Below are 21,127 nucleotides of genomic sequence, written 5' to 3'. Positions count from 1 at the left end.
CCAAGGCCTCTCTGTCCATCATTCCTTGACCTCAGGTCAGAGTGATAGAAAGGGGAAAAGCTATCAAGGCAGCTGGGGACACTCCTGCCCTGAAGTCCTGAGAAGAATAAGTGACTGTTTGTCCCACATGGGTTAGTCATTCACCTGCCTGAAGGCAGAGGGCCACGAGCCTAGAGTCTAGGACCTGCTGGGACAGGATGTGGGCTACAAAGTCCTTGCCTTCAATGAGGTGACTGCTCATTATAAAATCCTGAAGCTAGGTACTTAGAGGCTATTGCTGCAGCAATAATAACCACTGCCACTCATCGAGTGCTTGTTATATGCTAGGCTCTGGCCAAGAACTTTTAGGCCCATCATGGCAAAGAGACTGAGTCTTGGCTTGGCCATCCATTGTCTGTGTGACTGTGGGCAAGTCACTTACTCGTTTTTGCATTTCAATCTCCAGAATTGTATTATGAGGATAATCTATGTAAAAGTGCAAAGAGATGTAAAAATTTGTAATGACTTTTTTTTTTTTTAACTGTCAATGGAAGATTCAGGAGCTAAATGCACACAAAGCACTAGGCAAACAGGAGGCATTCAAGAAACGATTATCTATACTGTGGGCTTCTCGGTGTTCCTCTAGGCCAAGACTGACTGGTGTCTCTTTTTGCTCTTGCATCCTCATAGCCTAAATCAGGGCCTGGAACCCAGCAGGTGCTCACCATTCCATATGATCAAAGGTCCTCTCTACAAGGTCATGAGTATTTATGTACCACAAAATTCATAACGCTTAACCAGGAGAAATGGACAAAAACATACTGTTAGTAGGAGACTTTAATGACCCCTTTGGCCGAGCAACCGGACGAAAAAATATGCAAAGACACAGAAGGCCTAAGAAACATAATATAAAGGTCAAATTGAGATAGTCACCTATCTCCACATTCTGAAGACAGAAAAACACCTTTCAAGAGACCAAGGGGACATTGACAAAAACTGACCACAGAGAAATCCTCAATACATCTCCATAAAGAAACAGTACAGATGACATTGATTTCGATGCAGTGAAACTAGAAATTGAAGACAAAATGGGAACGCATAAATCACTTGGGTCAAAGAGAAACTCAGAAGGGAAATTGCATGATATCACTAAACGTTCTATTACCCGGGGTCACACAGCTAACAGTGGTAGAGCTGAGGCCGCTAGAATCTGGGTCTCCTAAGTCATTCAGCCACGAACCGGTTTGCGAAGCCCGACAAGTGTCCCTGAGCCTCGGTTTCCCTTTCTGCCAAATGGTCCCAAGGGCCCGCTGGGCTCAAGTCCCGCCACAGGTTTGAGCTGTCGCGGGGCAGGGGAGGCGCGGGAGCAACGACTTTTGGGACGTCTGGGAGGGTGCGGGTGTTGAGAGGCAGCAGCAGAGGGCGCTGGGTCGCCGGCCTGGGCTCGCCTCTGCCATTGGTCGGGGCCCGGCCGCTGGGCTGGAGAGTTGGTGGAAAGTGACAAGTTGAGGGAGGCTGAGAGCAAGAGAGCGAGCGCGCAGAGCAGGAGGAGCCGCCGCGGCCGCCACGGAGTGAGCCCCGGGACGGCAGCCGCCGGACGCAGGGCGCGCTCTTCTCAGAGCCCAAGCCGGCGAGACTCTCAGTCCGCGAGTGCGACCCCGACAGCCCGGGACTGAACTGACCGTCCGGACGCGGCGAGGCTGCAGCCAGAGGGCTGGGGAGGGACCGCGTTTACGGGGTCCTGAGCGGCCGGGCGGAGGCGAAGGAGCAGGTTAGAGGGAACAAAGAACTTCTCAGACGCCCCCGGCATCCTGTGGGGAGAGCGGCCGGGACGAGGTGGCCGGGACGCCGGGCAGAGCCCGTGGATGTTCTGCGCGCGGCCTGGGAGCCGCCGCCGCCGCCGCCGCCGCCGCCGCCGCCGCGAGAGGAGGAATGCACCGGCCGCGCCGCCGCGGGGCGCGCCCGCTGCTCCTGGCGCTTCTGGCCGCGCTGCTGCTGGCGGCGCGTGGGGCCGCTGCCCAAGGTAAGAGGAGCATCGGCCGGCTCGCGGGCCCGCCCGGCCCCGGCCGCCCTCCCGCCGGCCCGCCCGGCGCTGGCAGACAGGAAGCGTCGCGCCCGCCTTGGGGGGCGGCCGGCGCCCCGTCGGGGGTCTTGCCAGCGCGACTCCAGGCGCCGGTGAGGCAGGCGAGGGGATTCACCCGGGAGCCCCGCTGTGGGCCGGGGGTGCGCCCGGGGACTTCTTCCTCGGCGCCCAGCCGCAGTTGTCAGCGCTGACAGGAAGCGTGGAGGGGTTGGGGGTCGTGGGGCGATGGGATGCTTTTCGTCCCCCCCACATCTCGCCGGACCCCTAACGCACTCCAACCGGTGTTCAGGCAAGTCCATCCTGCTCCCAAACCGCAGACGCCTTGGAGAGCGTGGTCCAGAAGGGAGTTTGTATTTTCAGGGGTGCCTGCGAGAGCCCAGGCTGTCCGCAGACCGACCCAAACAAAAGCCCTGTTCTCCTGGGGCTCGGGCGGCCTCGCATCTCCACCGTCCCCGGCTCGCCGGCCTTCTGGAGGGTCACGATGGAGGCCACAACGTGTGCGCTGCCGCCGCCGCCACTTTGTGCAAAATGTGCTGTCAGAGGAGGCCTGCTGCTCCAGAGTGCGTGTATGTGTGCGTGTGTGTGTGTTACAAACAAGGGGGGAAAAGACAGCTAATGCATACTTGATTTTGGTAATCTCCAAAGACAATCGCAACAGTTAGAGAAAGACTTCACCGAAAGCCAGAGCGTCTTAGCTCGCTGCGGGAAGCTGGGATCCTTGCTGCGTCTAAGCCGGTACACAATGAGAGGGAAGAGCCCGGCTGCGCCTGTGGAGACAGCCGATTCATTCTTTGGAGGTTGGAGGGGGAAAGTTGATTAAAGTCTCCAGGGTCTTGGGCCTCACTTTTAACATGCATCCCTTGAGGGGGTGCTGGAGCCCCTGGATTCTTCCCTCCCCCACTCGCAGCCCCAACCCATGCTCTTTTATCATGCATCTTTCATTTTTAAGTTAACGCAGGCTTTAGGAAAAAAAGGCTCTGGGCTATTTAGCAGTTGAGGGGAAAAGATCTATTCGCTACATGGACTATGCAGAATTAGTTTAGACTAAAATCTAGCTAATATTTTTCGTAGTAGAAAACACACTCTGGAGGGAAGTTGTGGGTGAATTTTGATTTCTTAGAGATGACTTTGGGGAAGTGGGAACCACATTTTCCGAGGATGATTCTGAAATTGATCCTATAGTGTGGTTGGGCTAATCTGGAGGCTCCTCGGGGTAAATACAGCTCCTAATTGTAATTAAGATGTACATCAGCAGGGAGTGCACCTTCTTGATGAAAAATCCTAATGAAATGTAAACAGCTTGGTCACATGGATGTTTGCTTCGTTGATGCCAAACATCTGGTTCCATGCCACACACCTGGGTGAAAAGTAAAGAAGGGGCCATGCTGCCTAAAACATTGTAAACATCCTTCTGATGTCAGGTTGCCCGGTGAATTGAGGTGGAGATAACCAGGGTGATTCTAGCTAAGGCAAGGAAGGCTCCTAGCGTGGGGCCTTGATTACTTCGGTTATATCCTCTGTTCACTCTACTTCTACATAAGCTTTCAGAGGTGGTTGCTTTTAGATCATGGGGAAGGAGGGGAAGGGGGGAGGGAGGGTACAGTCCACCTTTCCTTGGTTATCTGCCTTTAAATAAATGTACAGGCAATGATTTTGCTGAGTGTAAGACAATTTTGTTATCGGCAGTCACCCAAATTCTGTCTTGTTTAATTGTCTACAGGCTTAAAAAAACTTAAAAAAAATCCTCACAAATTTATTGTTTCTTTGTCTAAAAAGTATAAAAGCTGCCAGCTTTGACCACTTCTTAGGTCCCATTTCTGTGGGACCTCCATGCGTATGAATTAAAATTGTTTCTTTTTCTCCCATGAAATTTTTTTTTTAAAGAAAGAGTATTGCCTATTCTGAGCTCTTCAATATTGAGCTAAAATCAGTTATTACTGTCTTATTTATTGTCTAATAAATCCCTTTCTATTTCTGTGAATGCTTGATATCTTCTCTGGGGAGAAGCCTTCTAGTGGAACTCAGATTTACCTTGTCTGATCCAAGATTCTTAAGGTAACTCAGCCAGAGGCTCAGGAAATCAGCCTAAGGGGAGATATGTTTCATTTATTTATTTATTTTAAAAGTGCTCAGCATTTCTCCCATCATTTCTCTACTTTGTTAGCCAGGAGGAGCAAACCTTTACATTTGCTTTTTCTGGTCTGTTCATTGTTTTCTCCCCATCTTCCTCTTACCAACCGGAGCTAAACCTCTCTAAGAAGCTGAAGCCGTGATAACTGTACCCAGAGCTCAGGGCCTTTAGAACCCACCTAGGCCTCTCAGAATCCTGTAGATTCTGTGGTTTGGCTGCTTGGAGTCAGAGAGGGGTGGCCTGCTACTGTTTGCTGTCATTTTGTAAACTTTCCAATGATGTTTTAATAGGTGCCTGTCCTGTCGGCTTCTAGAATCAGAATCTCTTGAGGGCAACGGGACTGTTAGCTTTCCTGGTGAAAACACTGGAGACCAAGTCATCCAGCTGCATCTTTATTAGAGACACCTGAAAATCCTACCTGGGGGAGCCACACAGAGGCCTAATTAACAAGGGGTGTGGTCCAACTGCCTCTGGCAGTGTGTTGGGAATATTTAATTTTTAATATTGATTCAGTATACCTGATGGCTGTATTGCTATTCTGATACCTGGGATTATCTTTCTGGTATTTAGTTAGGAGTCCTTTTACAAACTTAACTTTGGTCTGTATTTTCCTCTCTCCATCTCCTGCATGGTGAGCATAGGCCTCAAATGAGACTTGAAAGTTTCTAAGTGGTGTGTTACTTGCATTCATTAGTGTTCAACTTGGCTGTGGTTTGGCGGTACCACATACCCCATTTCAAGTATTTTTCAAAATTGTACCCAGCATCCTATGGAGAAACGAATGCTCTGTAGACTATATATTATGTACATATATATCTATATAAATGGCATATGTTTATACACGTATATAGTAAGTGGGCCATAGATTTTTGTTGAATGAATGGAGAATAACTTTTTTGGTTGTATGTAAAATTGTTGTGTTATTTGCTTTTCCTAGTTAAAAACTCAACATGGCGTATTTTCAAGGATTTTTCCTTTTCTTGTCTCATCTTCTAGTATGAAGGGAGTATAGTAGAACTGAACAGTAGAGCTTCATGGTTATGAGCACAGGTGTTGGAGTTAACAGACATGGGTTTGAATCTTTTCTCTGCCACATACTGGGTATGGTGATTAGTTTTTCTCAGCCTTACCTGAGTGTTATGAGATCTCAATGAAACCATGTATGGCAAGTACTGGAGAAGAGCACCCAGCCTAGAGGGTCTTAACTTGGGGTACCTGAAATTAAGGCTAGGAAACCCCCCAGAAATAATACACAAAATTTAATATGCATTGTTGTGGTTGTATGTTTCTAGCTATAATCTGATTTTTTAAGGAAACTGCAATCCCCCCAAAATAGGAACCATTGATTTGGAGTGTTTGGTGCTTGGGGCAATGAGTTGCCTTCCTGGGTAGGTTGCAAAAGGTTGACGGTTGGTGTGGGGGGGTCCTGGGCCTTAGCCCAGATCTGCACAAGCCATGGGGCCTCTATCTCTCCTCACTTTCTGCTTTCTCTCCCACCAGGCCGGCTGTTATTGGGCCTGAGAGAAGCTGAAGAATGGTGTCAAATCCTTTGACCTCTACCAGGAATGTATTTCCCTGAACCCAAGCATTCTGAGATGCTGGTGTTTGCACAATTTATTTAACAGACACTTGCATAATCCTTACAATAGGCCAGTCACCGTTCTAAGCATTTTTCAAGTATTAACTCACTGAATCCTCACAACAACCCTATGAGGGAGGTGGCATAATTAGCTCATTTTGATTTAGGCACAGAGAGGTTAAATTACTTTCTCAAGGTCACATGGCTAGGAAGTGGCGTTGCTGGCCTTACAGAGGCTAAGAGTTCATGCTCTTATCTAACTGCTGCCCTAGACAGTCTCTCCTGGTTTAAGTCTTAAAATTTACGCTATTTTTATGTTATGTAGGAGCCAAAGGTGCCTTTTCCCCAGGTTTTCTAAGAGCAGCAAAGGGATGTTCTCCTAGCCATATCTAGGGGTTATAATAAATGACTGGAGACAGCCAATTTCAGTTTTCCTTCCTGTGCTGGAGTTGCCTGAGCAAGACCTGCTGTAACTCAGAGATAGACCGGAATGGCCTCTATCGTCTGCACTTCTGATCAGGAGGAATTATATTGTTGTAATGAACTGCACCTTGGATGCGGTTTGAGGAGTGTGTCTGGCAATTCCTTCCAACCAGCGATGAGATGTATTTTGATGAAGTGCCTCTGTATTTGCATCTTGGTGTACAACTTGGGGTGTAGGCTGAAAAGGGGTGATTTATTAGAGTGTTCTCTAGTGGGAGAGCTGGCTTGCCAACTCCAAGTTCCTGATGTGGATCAGACCCTCGCAAATCCAGCCCCATCTGGGAAACACTCAAGTCTCCGAGGACTCTTTCTCAAACAGAAGAGCCTCAGCTTGGCCTTACCTAGTCCCCAAGGTGTGTCAGGAGAGTCTGTTCTGTAGACAGACAGAAAGGAATAGTCTTCTGTGATTCTGAGAAAGTTCTCTGGAGTTGAAGGGGGGGATGATGGGGTGGGGGCTTTGGGTTGGGGGAACTCTTCGAGATCCTTAACTAAATGCAGCTGCTTGTTACACGGAGCCTGACTTGCATGCCAGGAATATCTAAAAAGCTAACGAATACAAAATAAAAATAAACAGCAGTAAAAAGGCTCTCTCTTTGTTGCAGTAAGCTCGGTTGGGGTTTTCAGTTTGTTTAGGAATGGGATAATTGTGGCATCCACTTTATTTTGGTAAGGCAGTGAAACGTGGATTGATGTTATGTCATTGGGATGCTACCACCACCTGAACTTTTTCCTTCACACCTCCCCCCTCAGAACGCCCAGGCATGAACAGCCACAGGGCCTGAGTCTCAAACTGTTGCCCCTGAGTGAATTACATTGAAAGAGGGCAGATAATTTAATGGGATAATGTTGGCAGGGCCAGCAAATTTCACACCCCATCTCTCACTAATAGAAAGGCAGTAGAAGGCTACAATATCCTCAGATGAAAAGGTTGTATAAAAAGGTTCTGCGTAACAGTCACTGTCTGTCCATAAATAAGGTTCTGTAGAGTTTTGATCCAAAAGCTGTTATGAAATACTGATAAGCCAACCCTCATAATGTTTGGCCTGCTTACATTTCCTTTTTTTTTCCTTCTCTCATAGAACCATAGATTTTTTTTTTTTTAAGAGGGGGAAGGGACCTAAAGATCAACCAGTCCAAACTGTTTATTTTCTGAAGTATTTCTGTACAGAAAGAACCTTCTTTTATAGCCTTTTAAAGAGGCAGTATGGAGTAACAGAAATGGAATGGGATTTGAACCTGATAGACTAGAGTTTGAAATGGGGCTTTGCTGCTTGCTGGCTGCGTGACCTTAGGCAAAGTTCTTTGACCTTCAGAGCCTCAGTTTCCTTCTCTGCAAAATGGGGATAACAGCAATATCTGACTCACAGGGTTTTTGTAAGAATTAGAGGAGATAATTGACATAAAGCACCTTACACAGCACCACAGACTTAGTAGCTGCTATCATCAGCAGGGTTTGCTGGAGAAATCAGAACAAGTGGTTCCAAAACAATGAGCATTGTGCTGTGAGATACAAACCAAGACTCAGAGAGCAGCAATTTTTTCAAGATGGTAGGACTCTTGAGTGTTCTTTTTTACAGGGAGCATACAGATACTCTAGATGTGAGCAGTCCCAGGCTAGTGCTGGGGACCTGGACTGGAGAAGATTCCACAGGGCAAAGCCTTAAAACAAAGGCTTTTTTCAGAACAGTGAGCTCTTTGGGGAAGAGCAACCCCTCCCTGGTGCTTGGTGTAATTCCAGAATCCTGCAATGGGGAATGTTACATTTCAGGGACCTCCACTTGTAATCTGACCGTTTTTAGCTCCAATATCCAAATAATCTTGCTGAGCACAACTTGAAAGAGAAGGATAATGGCCGGAGGAAAGAATCCTGAGGTGCTCTGTTAGCCATTTAAAATTTCTGAGTACAAAAAAAAAAAATTCACGTTACGCAAAGAGAGAAGAGTAAAGAAGTGTGTGGGAAGGGGGAGGGGAGATAAAAACGAACCCGGTCTAAAGACCAAGACCGGGCTTGTGGTTTTATTTTTATTTTTCAACAGTAAAGCTTGTCATTTAATGCATTTCAACTTACATTTGTTTTATATTTATTATATGCAAGATATGGTGTTTGTGCCCAGGAGTAAAACATTATCACTGCCCTCAAGGAGAGATAGAGGAGGGACATTCTTACTTTTTAAAGAACCTACTATGTGCCAGGCATAGTTCTTTACAGGTATTAGGTTTATATGTCCCAACATCCCCTTGAGGTTGGACTTCTGACCCCATTTGTCAGATAAGGAAATCGAGGCCCAAGTATTGAGGTAAGCGTCGTAGCCAACCTCACAAAACTATTAAGTTGGGTTTGGCATTTGAACCTAGGTATTTGGACTCTCAAGTGTATGCTATTTACACTGTCCTTGAAGTGTAATTGGAGAGGCAAGATGAACAGATATGTACCTCCACATGCCAACTGGCTCTCCCATAAGTGAATTATAGGAAAGGGTCGTGAAAAAAGGACTTTGGGAACACAGGGGTGGAAGACATTAATTCTCACTCACGGAATTGGAGGGTCAGAGGGAGAAATCTGTGCCCTTCAGTGGCTTATTGTGAGGATGCAATGAGATAATGTATGGAAGGTGCTCAGCGTGCTGAGTGTTCAGCTGTAGTTCTGTAGCCAGAGAGAGGCCTGGTCAGGATTAATCTGCCTCGAAAGCCTGTGTGCTCTTAATTGTTCTGATGCGCACCTTCTCAACAGGCGTGTGGTTTGTAGGAAGAGTAAGTGGCTATGCAGCCCCCAAACAGAAGGGAACACAGTTTCTCTGGTCTCTTCCCCACCTGCCCTAATCCAGATTTTTGGATTCAGCTCTGCTTTGGGCAGGGTGTGTGTGGGGGTGGATTTGCACAGGCGTGAGTTTGGAGAAAATCACGGAGCCTAATCATAAACCATAACACTTCTGGAACTCTAGCCGGGACCTGCCATGTTCCCCATTCATTCTCTGATCATACATTTTTCTATGCACTTACTTTGAGCCAAATATTCTCCTAGTCACTAGAGACATAAAGGTGAATAAGTCTAGGTCCTTCCCTTGGAGGGTTTTTCAAATGGCAAGTCTGTGGCAGAGATTGCTAGCTGATCATCAGATCTGTTTCATCTCTTCCTGGGCACATGGCTAGACTACATTTCCCAGGTCCCTTGCAGTTAAACGGAGGCCATGTGACTAAATATTAGCCAGTGGAATGAGGTTGAAATCAATGAGTGTCACCTGTACACCTGATCCATAAAAAAACTTCCCAGGCAGGATTGCTATGATCCTGTATGTGGGAACTCTAGAAGTCATGTGTTGAAGACACCACAAAATGGAAACAGCTTGGAACCCACCCTAATGACTGCCCGGTGGAAGCCACCTGCCAGTCCACACTTGTTTAGGTTTTATGTGAGTAAGAAATGAACTTCTATTGAAGTGAAGGCTATTTCAGGGCTTATCAGTTACAGCTGCTAATGGTATCTTAACATTATTTCTATAACTAACATTTTATATCTATCATATAGTTGTAAACCATAGTGCACCATGAGATGAATTTTGTGGGTCTGAATCACTATTTTTAGATAGAATATAATAGGAAATATCAGAGTGCATTACATTAATCTGGTGAGTATTTTGGGAAACTTTAGCTTCAGTTTGGTAAGTGCTGATTTGGGTTATTATTGAGCTCTCATGATCAAAATTTTGAAAGTCACTGTTTTACTGAAGGCATACAAGTCAACAGCTCTGTACAGCAGAGTGTGGTAGTTATGATAATAGTGGTAAAGTCCCAGTGCTATAGAGACTCAGTTAACGAGTGCCTAGGAAGCAGAAATGGCAAAAGGGGTTCATCTTTCCAGTCCATTTGTATTGGCTGCCTGTGGTGCAGTGTTGAAAAGGATTCTGAGGTTTCTTCCAGGGTCTCTGGGAGGGAAGGCTGTGATCTGTTAGCAGCATCTGCCATGGGCTTGGGAGGAGGAGTAGAGGCTCAGACCTAGCTTGCATCTGACCACTTTGCAGGGAGTCTGAGCTCCTTCCAGTGAATTCAACCCCTTCCCCAATTATTTATGGCACACAAACGGGGTCTGTAGCGCTGTGCGCAGCACTGTGGGGATTTTAGAAGAACTATGACTAGCCCTTGTAGAGTTTACCTTTTAGGGGCAATAAAATAGACATTTGTGAAATAACTTTGCAGCCAGAGAGCGCAGAGTTGGCAATTACAGATGCAGAATGCCTAGGAAAGAGGGCTTTGAGTGGTGCCTTCGTGATTTCTTTGCGTATGAAAGGAGCAGGGGAAGGGAGGAAGAAGCAGGGCTTTACTGGAAGCCTGATAACTTACTTTTCTCTCCAAAAGAGAGTCCCAGAGAATTAAAAATCCAGTACATTTCAGGGCTGCTTGTCAAAGGTATCATGTATCTTATTCCCTCTGCTGCAGCAGTTTTGTTTTGTAGTGAAGGTTACTAAATCGCAGTCCACCTTTTGCCTGCGTGATGAACATCATAATAGTTGAGTAATACACATCAAGAACCCTGTGTGCCAAGAAATATTTTAAGTTCTTTAACTATTTTAACTTGAATTGTCTTCGGGGAAACCCAATGAGGTAGGCACTAATTATTAGCTCCATTTTCCAGATAAGAAAATTGAGGTACAGAGAAGGTAGGTAACTTGATCAGTATCAAACAGCAAGTTAAGTGGGAGAGCCAGGATTTGAATGTAGTTGTCCCGAGTCCGGGGCTTTGTCCTTGATCATTAGGCTATTTTACATCTCATTAGAAAAAAAAAAATGCGGGCTTCCCTGGTGGCGCAGTGGTTGACAGTCCGCCTGCCGATGCAGGGGACACGGGTTCGTGCCCCGGTCCGGGAAAATCCCACATGCCGCGGAGCAGTTAGGCCCGTGAGCCATGGCTGCTGGGCCTGCATGTTGGGAGCCTGTGCTCCGCAGCGGGGAGGCCACAACAGTGAGAGGCCCACGTACCACAAAAAAAAAAAAAAAAAAAAAAAAAATGCTACCTGATGATTCAAATTCTCTGTAAGATCCCAGTCAAATAGCTGAGTCAAAGTAATTATAATTGAAGCCTCCATTTGCACAGGGCTTTGCAGCTTACAAAATTATTTCATGTATATTACCATTAATTTTTCAAATATTCCAATGAAATAGAATTTCTTTCTTTCTCTCTCCCTTTTAAAATTAGGCCTGTGAGGTTTGCAGTTCACCTAAAGTCACTACAGCTGGTGGAGCCTGCCTGAAACCCAGCCTCTTTTTTTTTTTTTTCTCTCTTGCGGTACGCGGGCCTCTCACTGTTGTGGCCTCTCCCGTTTGCGGAGCACAGGCTCCTGACTCGCAGGCCCAGCGGCCATGGCTCACGGGCCCAGCCGCTCCGTGGCATGTGGGATCTTCACAGACCAGGGCACGAACCCGTGTCCCCTGCATCGGTAGGCGGACTCTCAACCACTGCGCCACCAGGGAAGCCCCCAGCCTCTTTGACTTAAGGCTTTTAGTGCTTTCTGCTCTAAATAACTGGGGGAATTTCCTGATGGTCCAGTGGTTAGGACTCTGCGCTTTCACTACCAAGAGTGCGAGTTCGATCCCTGGGCAGGGAACCTGCAAGCCGCGTAGCCAAAAAAAAATTAAGAAACTGGAATTCGTGACTCTACGTCTTGTCACTGCAGTTTTACCAGTAAATGAATTTGCCTGATTCTCCTCAAATCAGCTATGGTTTTTGGAAATAGTTGTGAGGCATTTGTGGGTGGAACCTGGAGCTAGAGTTCCTGTAATCTAAGAAAGTTCACTTGCAAACAGACTGAGAGAAGTTACTTAAAAACAAGGAGTTTCCTAAGTGGTTGGTGATTGCAGCATGCAGTGGAGCCAGTAATTGAAGGGCTTTGGCATCAGAAGGTCTTGCTGTGAAACTGGGCTCACCATTTCTGGCCAGGTCAGCAAATGACTTGACCTCCCTGAGACTCGCCTTCCTCACCTGTAAAACAGGAAGCATAACGGTGCCCACCTGCATGGGGTGGGGAGGACCATGGGAAGTGCATGTACAGTGCCTGGGTGGTGTTCAGTACGTGCTTGCAGCTACTCCTGTGAATTAAATGGAGAGCAGCAAGAGTGCACTGCCTCCTTTGAGATTTTCCCAGGACATGACGGAGCAAAATTTCTAAACCTCAGAACCTTTCTTTTATAATATAACCATCCCTGGGGCAGACCTTCCTAGCACCTAGAACTTTTAGGTTATAATTATATTAATATTTCTTCAGGATGGGGACCTTTCTTAAGCTTCGTGAAGATTGAACATCCTGAGGTAAGAACAGATCCTGCTGCCTGAAATCCTAGATTTCCTGGAAGGCTCCTATCTGTTCTTCCAGGAAAATTGACACCATTTCCTGATGGCGTTAGGCATCCGTCACAGCAACTCATTTCACTTTTTCTCCACGAGAGAGATTATATCCTCACCTCTTGGATTTCACTCTGATCTGGTATGTCATAGTTTTTACATAATTTTCACATTTCCTGCACAGGATTTGTTGTTTTTCTTTTCCCTACCTGAATGTTCAGTGTGGTGCTTCTCCATATGGGCTCCCCTGAAAGGCGTGCCTTAAGAAAGTAGTGCTTAGGGCTTCCCTGGTGGCGCAGGGGTTGAGAGTCCGCCTGCTGATGCAGGGGACACGGGTTCGTGCCCTGGTCCTGGAGGATCCCACATGCGGCGGAGCGGCTGGGCCCGTGAGCCATGGCTGCTGAGCCTACGCGTCCGGAGCCTGTGCTCCGCAACGGGAGAGTCCACAACAGTGAGAGGCCCGCGTACCGCAAAAAAAAAAAAGAAAAAATAGTGTTGAAGAAAGTAATGCTTAGTTCCATGGTGACTATTTACCTCCTTCCTTCAGAGAATTGCCGTGTGTCATCTAGGAACTTTCAGTCGCAAAATATTGCCTATTTGGGATTAGCTGTGTAGACTGCTGACAACAAGCAGTAACAATTTGTGACGATGTTCTTAATCTACTGGTGAGTTACCTTCTCTTGCTCTAGGCTGCTCATAGCACGCTCTGCCCACTCACATCTGGTGTCCCTAAGCCAAGGAGTCAGGTGCTTTGCTTGTGGCCAGGTAGTCTTCAGATGGTCAGAACCTGCAATGGGGGCCTCCCAGGGGCCACCTGGTAAAGGGCATCTCTCCTACCCAGTGAGCAAGGGAGGATCTGAGCTGAGCATGCCCAGTTTGTTCTACCAGCTGTCAGCAAGTCACCGTATCCGACTGTGCCTTGCAAGGAGTAGTTAAGTCAAGGGGTAGAGAGAGTCCAGCACTTCCAGCACTGATTGGTTTCCCTCCCCAAGATGAAAGTAATGCATTGCTCCCTTACACTGGCTGCAACTTGATTTTTTCTTAAAGGAGTAATTGTCAGATTTTATGGATGTGTTGGGATTAAAACTATATATACATTAGTCAAAACGTTTTATAAATAACCCTCCTACCTCTCAGCCTCAGGGCTCAGGTTTAGAAAGTTTCTTGACCAGTCCAGGATGCTGGTGAAGGTGGCTTCCCTCAGACTCACGGAATCAAATCAACAGGCCAGTGGCTCTGTCTGCTGAGTGTTGGTGAAGAGGAGAGAAGGAAAGAAGGGACCCAGGAGGCACAGCTCGTTACCCGCCAAGTGACATGTCCTGTGTAAACTCCCAGGAAGTCACCGGCGATTCCACTTGGTTAAATATTTGTTTAGCAACTAAAGTGGATGCAGGAGAAATACATGGCTAGATTCTCTTCTGTAGGAAGTTTACTGTTTTTGTCAGGGAGACAAGATTGATATCCCCATATGGCATGAGAATAACTCATTGAATCAAACTCACTGTTCTGGCCTTTGTTTAGGCCCCTTTCTCTATCATGCAGCCTCTAGAATCTGTGTACTTAGCACCCTCCCTCCCCCCCTCAACACATCTGGCTCAAGCTCTTTCCTGTCCATCTCTCCTCCCTGAAATCTTTTTTTTTTTGGCGTACGCGGGCCTCTCACTACTGTGGCCTCTCCCGTTGTGGAGCACAGGCTCTGGACGCGCAGGCTCAGCGGCCATGGCTCACAGGCCCAGCCGCTCTGCGGCATGTGGGATCCTCCTGGACCGGGGCACGAACCCGTGTCCCCTGCATCAGCAGGCGGACTCTCAACCACTGCGCCACCAGGGAAGTCCAGGTCACACTTTTATTCCCAAGAGAAACTGAGGCTCAGAGATATTACGCAACTTCCCCAGTGTCATAGAACCGGCCACTTTCCATTCTACCCACTTCTTCACGAGCAGGGACCAGATCTTTGTTAGTTAACAGCTGTCTAGTTGAGCATGTTTTACTTGATAGGAAATCACCAAATATGGGTTGAGGGAAGGCTAAAATCAATGTAATTAAGTGCCACGAGGAAGGTGTACACAGTAAGTTTTGTAGATCAAGGAGGAGAGAGGAGTGCATTGTTCGGAATTACTGGGAGGGTTTCTGAAGGAGGTGGAGCTTGACACGGAGAGCCGATATTAATTTGCTTTTCTCCAATATGCAGTGTCCTCAGTGGTCCAAGTCAGCAAGCGGGGACACCAGAGCGCTTCCCACTGCTAGGGTTGGGCACTGCCCAAGACATACTGATTACATTTGAGCTGTTCTGAAAATGCAAAAGGTCAAAATGAAAATGTGTCCATGGCAAAGAGGAAGAGAGGTATAGTATCCAGCAGGAAGTTCACAGCGGTTGGTGCAATAGGAAATGAAGACCTAAAGACTTTGTCTTAAAGAAATTAAGTGGGGGGAGGGAAAGGGTGAGGGTATCCCCAAACATATTATCAAGGAGCCTCTGACAGGGCTTTCAGGCGGGCCTTCCCAGTCTGTCTGCCGCCCCCTCTCGGGTGTCATGGGACCCCTTTGCAACACAGTGGCTTCTCTATGGGCTGTCCCCTCCCACAGAAACATCCTTCCCCAGCCCATCAGTCCTTCGGCCCTGGCTTAAACGTCACTTCCCTGACTGACCAGACTAGATTGGGCTCCCACCCTACTTGCTTTCATAGCACCCTGTATTTAAAAATATTCATCATTACGAGTTTTAGTTAGGTATTTATTTGTGCAGTTATTATTTTTGTGATATCTCCTCTATCACCAGATCAGACACTCCATAGGGTAGGGTTTGAGTCTGCATCACAGCCAGCACAGTGCCTAGGGGCCAACTGAATCAACTCTACTTACTTTTACTAAGCTTTGTCCTTACTTCCTAGAGACTGGGAACATTCCAATTGGTTTTGCTATTACCGTCTAGCAATTTGAAAAGGCATCTTTGAACAGCTGAAAATCTCAAGGCGATCTCTTCCAAAAGATGAGGAATCTAACCCCATAAAAAGCCAATCTGGACTCAATCAAACCTGCTGTGGGCTCTATTTTGCAGGGGAGAAGTGGGCAGCCGAGAGCTGAGCTGTTTTCCCAAGATGGAAGATCTGTGATAACTCTGGCTTCCGCTGCCATAAATTAGGGTCACTCTGTCCTTAATTGGCAACAAATTAAAATTCTCCCTTAAGGTCCTCCTCTTTCTCTTCTTTCATGTATACTCTGAGAGAAGATGTGGGAAATACTGGCATCCTGCCACAGGGGAGAGGGCACAGTGCCTGAGGCCACAGGCAGGTCAGGGCTATGAGGGCCGCCTGAGGATGGGGGCGGCCAGTGATTCTTCCCTGACTGAGCATCCTTCTTCTCCCTCCCCTGGTTCCCTTTCTTGACCTTCTGCTCTCCCCTCCCCTTTCTTTCTCCAGGAAATTTGAAAGTTCTCATTCCTAGGGAAATATCCCCTGGGGAGCTCTTACTTTCTCTTCTTTCTCTTCGTAAGCAGAGGGGAAAAAATCCTCTAAATTTTGAACTCGCAAGCAATTTGGGTGCAAATATGGCCAGAAAGGCCTGCCTGTCTTTGCATTTCCCACAGCACCTCTTCTTAAATCCCTAGAACCATCTGCTTCAGGCCAGGCCTCCTTTCCTTCAAGCAGGAGAGAGAAAAGAGAGCTGAACAAAAAACTTCAGCTGGGTTTCTTGGGGCGGGAGGCAGTAGTGAAGGAGGAGAAAGGCCTGGGCTGTTTTATTTCTTGCCCTGCTGGGTGGCTTTCATGGGGGTAGTTGGTCCGCATGCACACGGAGGTCTGCTGGGAGTCAGGAACTGGGTCGGGGCCTGGGACTCAGGCATTTCTCCTGGGAGCTTGTCTTGTGGCTGGCCTTGAAAGCTGATGGCTGTGAAGTAAGGCAGGGGCACAGGTCCTGGAAGTGTGGAGGACGGAGCAGCTAAGCAAGGCGCTGGGTTGGATTGGCAGAGGGGGGAGTCAGGAAAGGTGTCTCGGGGGGGTGGTGCTCCCCTGGAAAACATGTGTCTGGGAGGCCCTAAAACAATAACCCATAGTGCATTTTTTATATTATTGATAATAATAGATGGGTTTATTTTGACAAATGTGTTTGCAAAAGTCTACCTTCTGTGATATCTGGTGCTCGACTAGGTGATAAAAGCCGTTTCCCGGGCCCGTCTCTGTAAGCCAGCCCTTCTTGGGAGCCTCAGTTGCTCCATCATGGCCAGAACAACTCAGAGGGAGGCTGAGACCCACCACATTTAAGTGCTGGATGGAGATAGGGCTCAGGAGCCAGCCCAGGCCTCTGCCTCTCCGGAAAGTTGCTCTGCTCTGAGGTCTGGGGTCTCAGTTTCTTCATCTCGGCAGTGGGGATTATAACTCCATCCCTGAAGATTATGGAAGACTAAAGGAGATGAAGAAAGTAAAAATATATTGTAAACTTTAAAGTCTTATCTGAGATTGAAGGGTCAGATAACAAGCAAGAATTCGTCTCCATTCCTTGGTGAATGGATCCAGGAGGCTTCCTTTATTCACTCAACAAATATTTATGTGGCTGGCGTTGTTTTAGATGCCAGGGGTGAAGCAGTGAGTAAAACAAAGACCCTATTCAGGAGGGAGTCTGAAAATAAAGAAATAAATGCTTTATCAGGTGAGAGAAAGTGCTAAGAAAAATGAAACAGAGTAAAAGAACTTGTGATGGGGTGTGTGATGGGGTGGGGTGGGCCCTGTCGTATAGGGTGGTAGGGAAGGCTCTATAATAGAGTGTCTCTTGAGCAGAGACCTGCAGGTGGTGAAGGAATGAGCACTGTGGCCGTGTGTGTGTTTGGCGGGGGAGGGATGACATCCAGGAGGGGACTCGTGTGTACAAAAGCTTTGGAGTGGGAGTGTGTTCTCAATGAACAATCCAACAGCAATTGCTTCTGTTACCACTAGTAACATTTGTGTGCCAGGCAATATTCAAGCATCACTTAACAATGACCCCATTAGGTATGCCCTATTATTATACCCATTTCTTAGATGAGGAAACTAAGGCATCCTCAGCAACAAGTCAAGCGTTCAGATAACTGGGGAAGAAGAAGTAGCTCTCATTTATATGAGGGTGTATGAGGCAGCCCTGCACAGAGGAAAGACTGCATGGTTTGGAGAGAAAAAAAGTCTGGATTTGGGCCTGGCCTGCCACTCATCTGCTGTGCAATTTTGGGCAAGGTGCTTAACCTCTCTGGGCCTCAGTTTCCTGATTTGTAAAATGGGCTGATAAAATCTCAGATGATTGCTGTGTATATTGAGAAATATGTATATTGTTACATATATTGTATATGGTGAAATGATGTTGCAAACTGCATATCACCAGGCATAGCACCATGAAAATGTTCCATTATTATTATTACTACTACTACCACTACTACACTAGTATACCAATTCTCCTTCCTAACCTCTTGAAAAGAGAGTGAATGAGAGAGAAATAGAAGCTTGCAACTTATATAATTTCCTCTGTTCCCTCTCTGAAATTTCATTTTCTGCTGATGTCTTCGATGGTGAATCAATTTCAGTATCCAATAGAACTGGCAAGCATTTTCCTGAAAGATTAAGGAACTCTGAGGTGAAGTTGGTGGCGAGGCTTCTCACATTCCTAAAGAAATCAGTTGAGGTCCTAGAACTTCCAGTCCACTGTCTTCCATAATCCCAGGCTTCTTGTCATCCCCAAACCTAGAATTTTATGGCAGTTTTCTCTAATTTTGCATCGTGTCGATAGTAGGTGCTCAGTAACTTCTAAGTAAGTGACCCTAAATAACTGTACCTTTAAAAATTATTCTGTGCCTTTCTTAGAGAGTCCTGTGGGATGAATGGGTAAATCCCGGGGGATTTGGAGAGATGCATGTTATTATTTGGGGCTGTAGAATGGGAAAACTGAGGAGAAGGAACTTATCTCAAATCGAATAATTGCTGGTGAGCCTGGGTACTCACTTTTATTTCTGGTGAGGAATGCTTTGCTTCCACAACTATGGCGGTGGGTCAGTAAGTTCATCTGTTTTTCAACTGATGGAACGCCTGCTCTGGTCCAGGCACAGCGCCAGATGTTGGGAATTTGCTCTCGGGAATGCTCTTAGGACATGCTCAGGATATGATCTCTAATTTGAGTGCTTGCTGCTGTCCTACTTGGCACCTCCAGACAATGCAGAGGTGGTAGTTGCTTCATTGTCACCTGCTGACGACTGGCAGGTGTGCACCCATCCGGTTGGCATCACATCCAGTGCCTGTGATCACACCCGAGTTGTGCAGTCTGCGTTTTATTTCCCCCAGCGTGACAGTGGCTTCCTGTGATAAGCTCCGTCCTTCCCTGGGGTTGGGATAACAGCCTCCTGGGGATGGTGGCTAATCTCAGGAGAAGCGGGAGCCCCAGGGAAAGAATGCTGTCTCTCACTGTGTGCACCTAGGATTAGGCAGAACTGCCGCTAATGCAATTAGGTAAGGGCGAGGACTGATTGCTGGGACAGGAAGCATGGGGGTGAGCCTCCTGTTTGCCCCGTGAAGGCCTTCCTCACTGTCATAGCTTCTTATAGTTAAAGGGGCCCCTGAGAAAGTGAAATGAGACAGAAGTCAAAATACTGGCCTGGGAGTCAGGTAAACCCATTCAGCTCACCGTGACCTTGGGCAAACCTCAAAGCCCCGGTTTCCCCATCTATAAAACTTAGGTGCTAATCATATCTACCTCATGGCCTTTGGTGAGGATGAACTAACACACTGCTCCCGGACGCCTGGCAAGTACTGAGCCCACACAGTAAACATCAATAACTCTGAGGTCAGATTGCCATGTTATAGGTGAGAAGCCTGAGGCCCACGCTGACGTTGGTCAGAATTAACCCTTTAAAATTCCTCAGTGCTGGAGTCTGGAGTGGAACTCGGCTTTCCTGCCCTCCAGCACTGGGCCACGAACGAACAAATCTCCTTCTCTGCCGGGTGGGGTGGTGGCCCACCAGCCCTGCTCCCTGGCCTGGAGGCAGGGAATGAGGAGGGACTGGGGTAGGTCTGCCACGGACGGCAGAGGCTGGAGAGGCTCTGTCCAGCTGGACCGCTAACTGGGACACCGCATCCCTTGAAGGTTGAGCTGAATTTCCTCATCTGTAAAATAAGATGGCCTGACTGCCCTTTCCAGCTCTAAAACCTTTTTAAGATGCCTACTGGAAGAAGCAGAGGGCCAGAAGGGAGAAGTGGAGGAAACATACCAATATTATCTGATAAAAGAGTTAGCATTTTCTAAATCCTGACTACTCGCCAGGGATTGTGCTGGGCTCCGGGGATACATCAGGAGCAAAACATGATCCAGTTTCTAGGGGCTCCTGGACGTGGAACCCATGGCGGTGGGCAGAGGGGATGCGGAGAGACAACTAACCAGAGGAAGTAGAATCCGTCTTGGTTTATGCCTTCACAGAAATATGAACAGTGAGTGGTGGCCCCTAGACGAGGCTGTCATTTGCTGTCATGAGGCCGCCTGGACATGTGCAGAACCGTCAGAACACTGGCCCCGATGGTGTACAGTGAAGGGGAGCCAGAGCCCTGCGTGCCAGGAAGGGGAGTTTGTGGTTGAAAGGGCAGGTTCAGGAAGGTTGAGTGGGTGGGTTGGCAGCCAGGCCAGAGCTCCAGGGGGCTGATGGATTACATTCCTCCAGTGAGAAACCATCAGAAGCCCCACTGAGAGGAGCTCTTGAGGCTTGGGAGCTTTGCTGCTGTTTCTTCTTGCAAGGGGGAAAATTAGTTTTACCTTTAAGTGTTACCTTTCTGTCCTCTTGGTTTCCTAAGTGTGGCAAGACCCAAACCCAAAGTATTTGCACTAAACTTGTTAATTTTAACCAAGTGGTAGAATATAATCAGAATGTGAGACAGCCGAAATGCTGCCAATTTTTCTTCCCTTTGAGGTTATGTTTTCTGTCCTTTTAAACAAAGTTCTGTTGAAAACCTGGAGAACGTGTGACTCTAGGTGGTGGATGCGACACTTTCATGGACATACTATGTACTTGGGCCTGTGCTAAGTAATTTCATGGAGCAAGATTTCTCGAACTCTTCAGATTGTTAAAATACAGTTGAAAGCCCCAGGAGGCTTGTGAGTGATTTCTGAACGGGGGGGGAGGGCGGGGGAGGCTTTAAAGCCATCCTGTTTGAACACTTAGGCTGCTAAGTGCAACTCTTCAAACACTTCATGTGCCTTAAATGGTCCAGTGCAAAGGATATTCAAGGGACATAAAATCCCTGCTGGTATTGGGATAAAAACCCCTTAGCTCCTCCCTAAATGTTGATTTAGAATAATAGCTTGTTTTGAACTTTCTCCCAGTAAATTAATTTTTAATTTAGAAAAGTACCTCTAGGGAAAACTTAGAGAGTATATAGGTACAGACAATTTTAGAGACATGGGTTAGCTGATCAGAAGCGTGTCTTTAAAGAAATCAAAAAGGGGAAAAAAGGTAAAGACATTAATTAGAATATGGCTCTCCACCCCATCAGATTAACCCACTGACACAGATTATTTTGAGTATCTTTTGTTTGTAAG

At 47.2% G+C, this 21,127-nt stretch overlaps 1 protein-coding gene across 3 annotated transcripts in view; it reads left to right on the top strand.

Moving 5' to 3' along the window:
• Nucleotides 1-1,338: 1,338 nt before the first annotated feature.
• Nucleotides 1,339-21,127, top strand: part of ROR1 (receptor tyrosine kinase like orphan receptor 1) — a 409,060-nt gene continuing 389,271 nt past the window's right edge. Inside the window, exon 1 of one of the 3 annotated variants that reach the window (XM_073788849.1) lies at nucleotides 1,339-2,002. In XM_073788849.1, the coding sequence (XP_073644950.1) occupies nucleotides 1,912-2,002 (91 nt within the window). In that variant the 5' untranslated portion in view covers nucleotides 1,339-1,911. The remainder of the gene's footprint in view (nucleotides 2,003-21,127) is intronic. The other 2 variants (XM_019920148.3, XM_073788854.1) reach the window with 2 other exon arrangements.

The sequence above is a fragment of the Tursiops truncatus genome, chromosome 1 (assembly GCF_011762595.2).
Source record: "Tursiops truncatus isolate mTurTru1 chromosome 1, mTurTru1.mat.Y, whole genome shotgun sequence".
In the NCBI taxonomy this organism is placed as follows: Eukaryota; Metazoa; Chordata; class Mammalia; order Artiodactyla; family Delphinidae; genus Tursiops; species Tursiops truncatus.
Note: the sequence above shows the minus strand (reverse complement) of the source record. Positions and strands in the feature narration are given on the sequence as shown.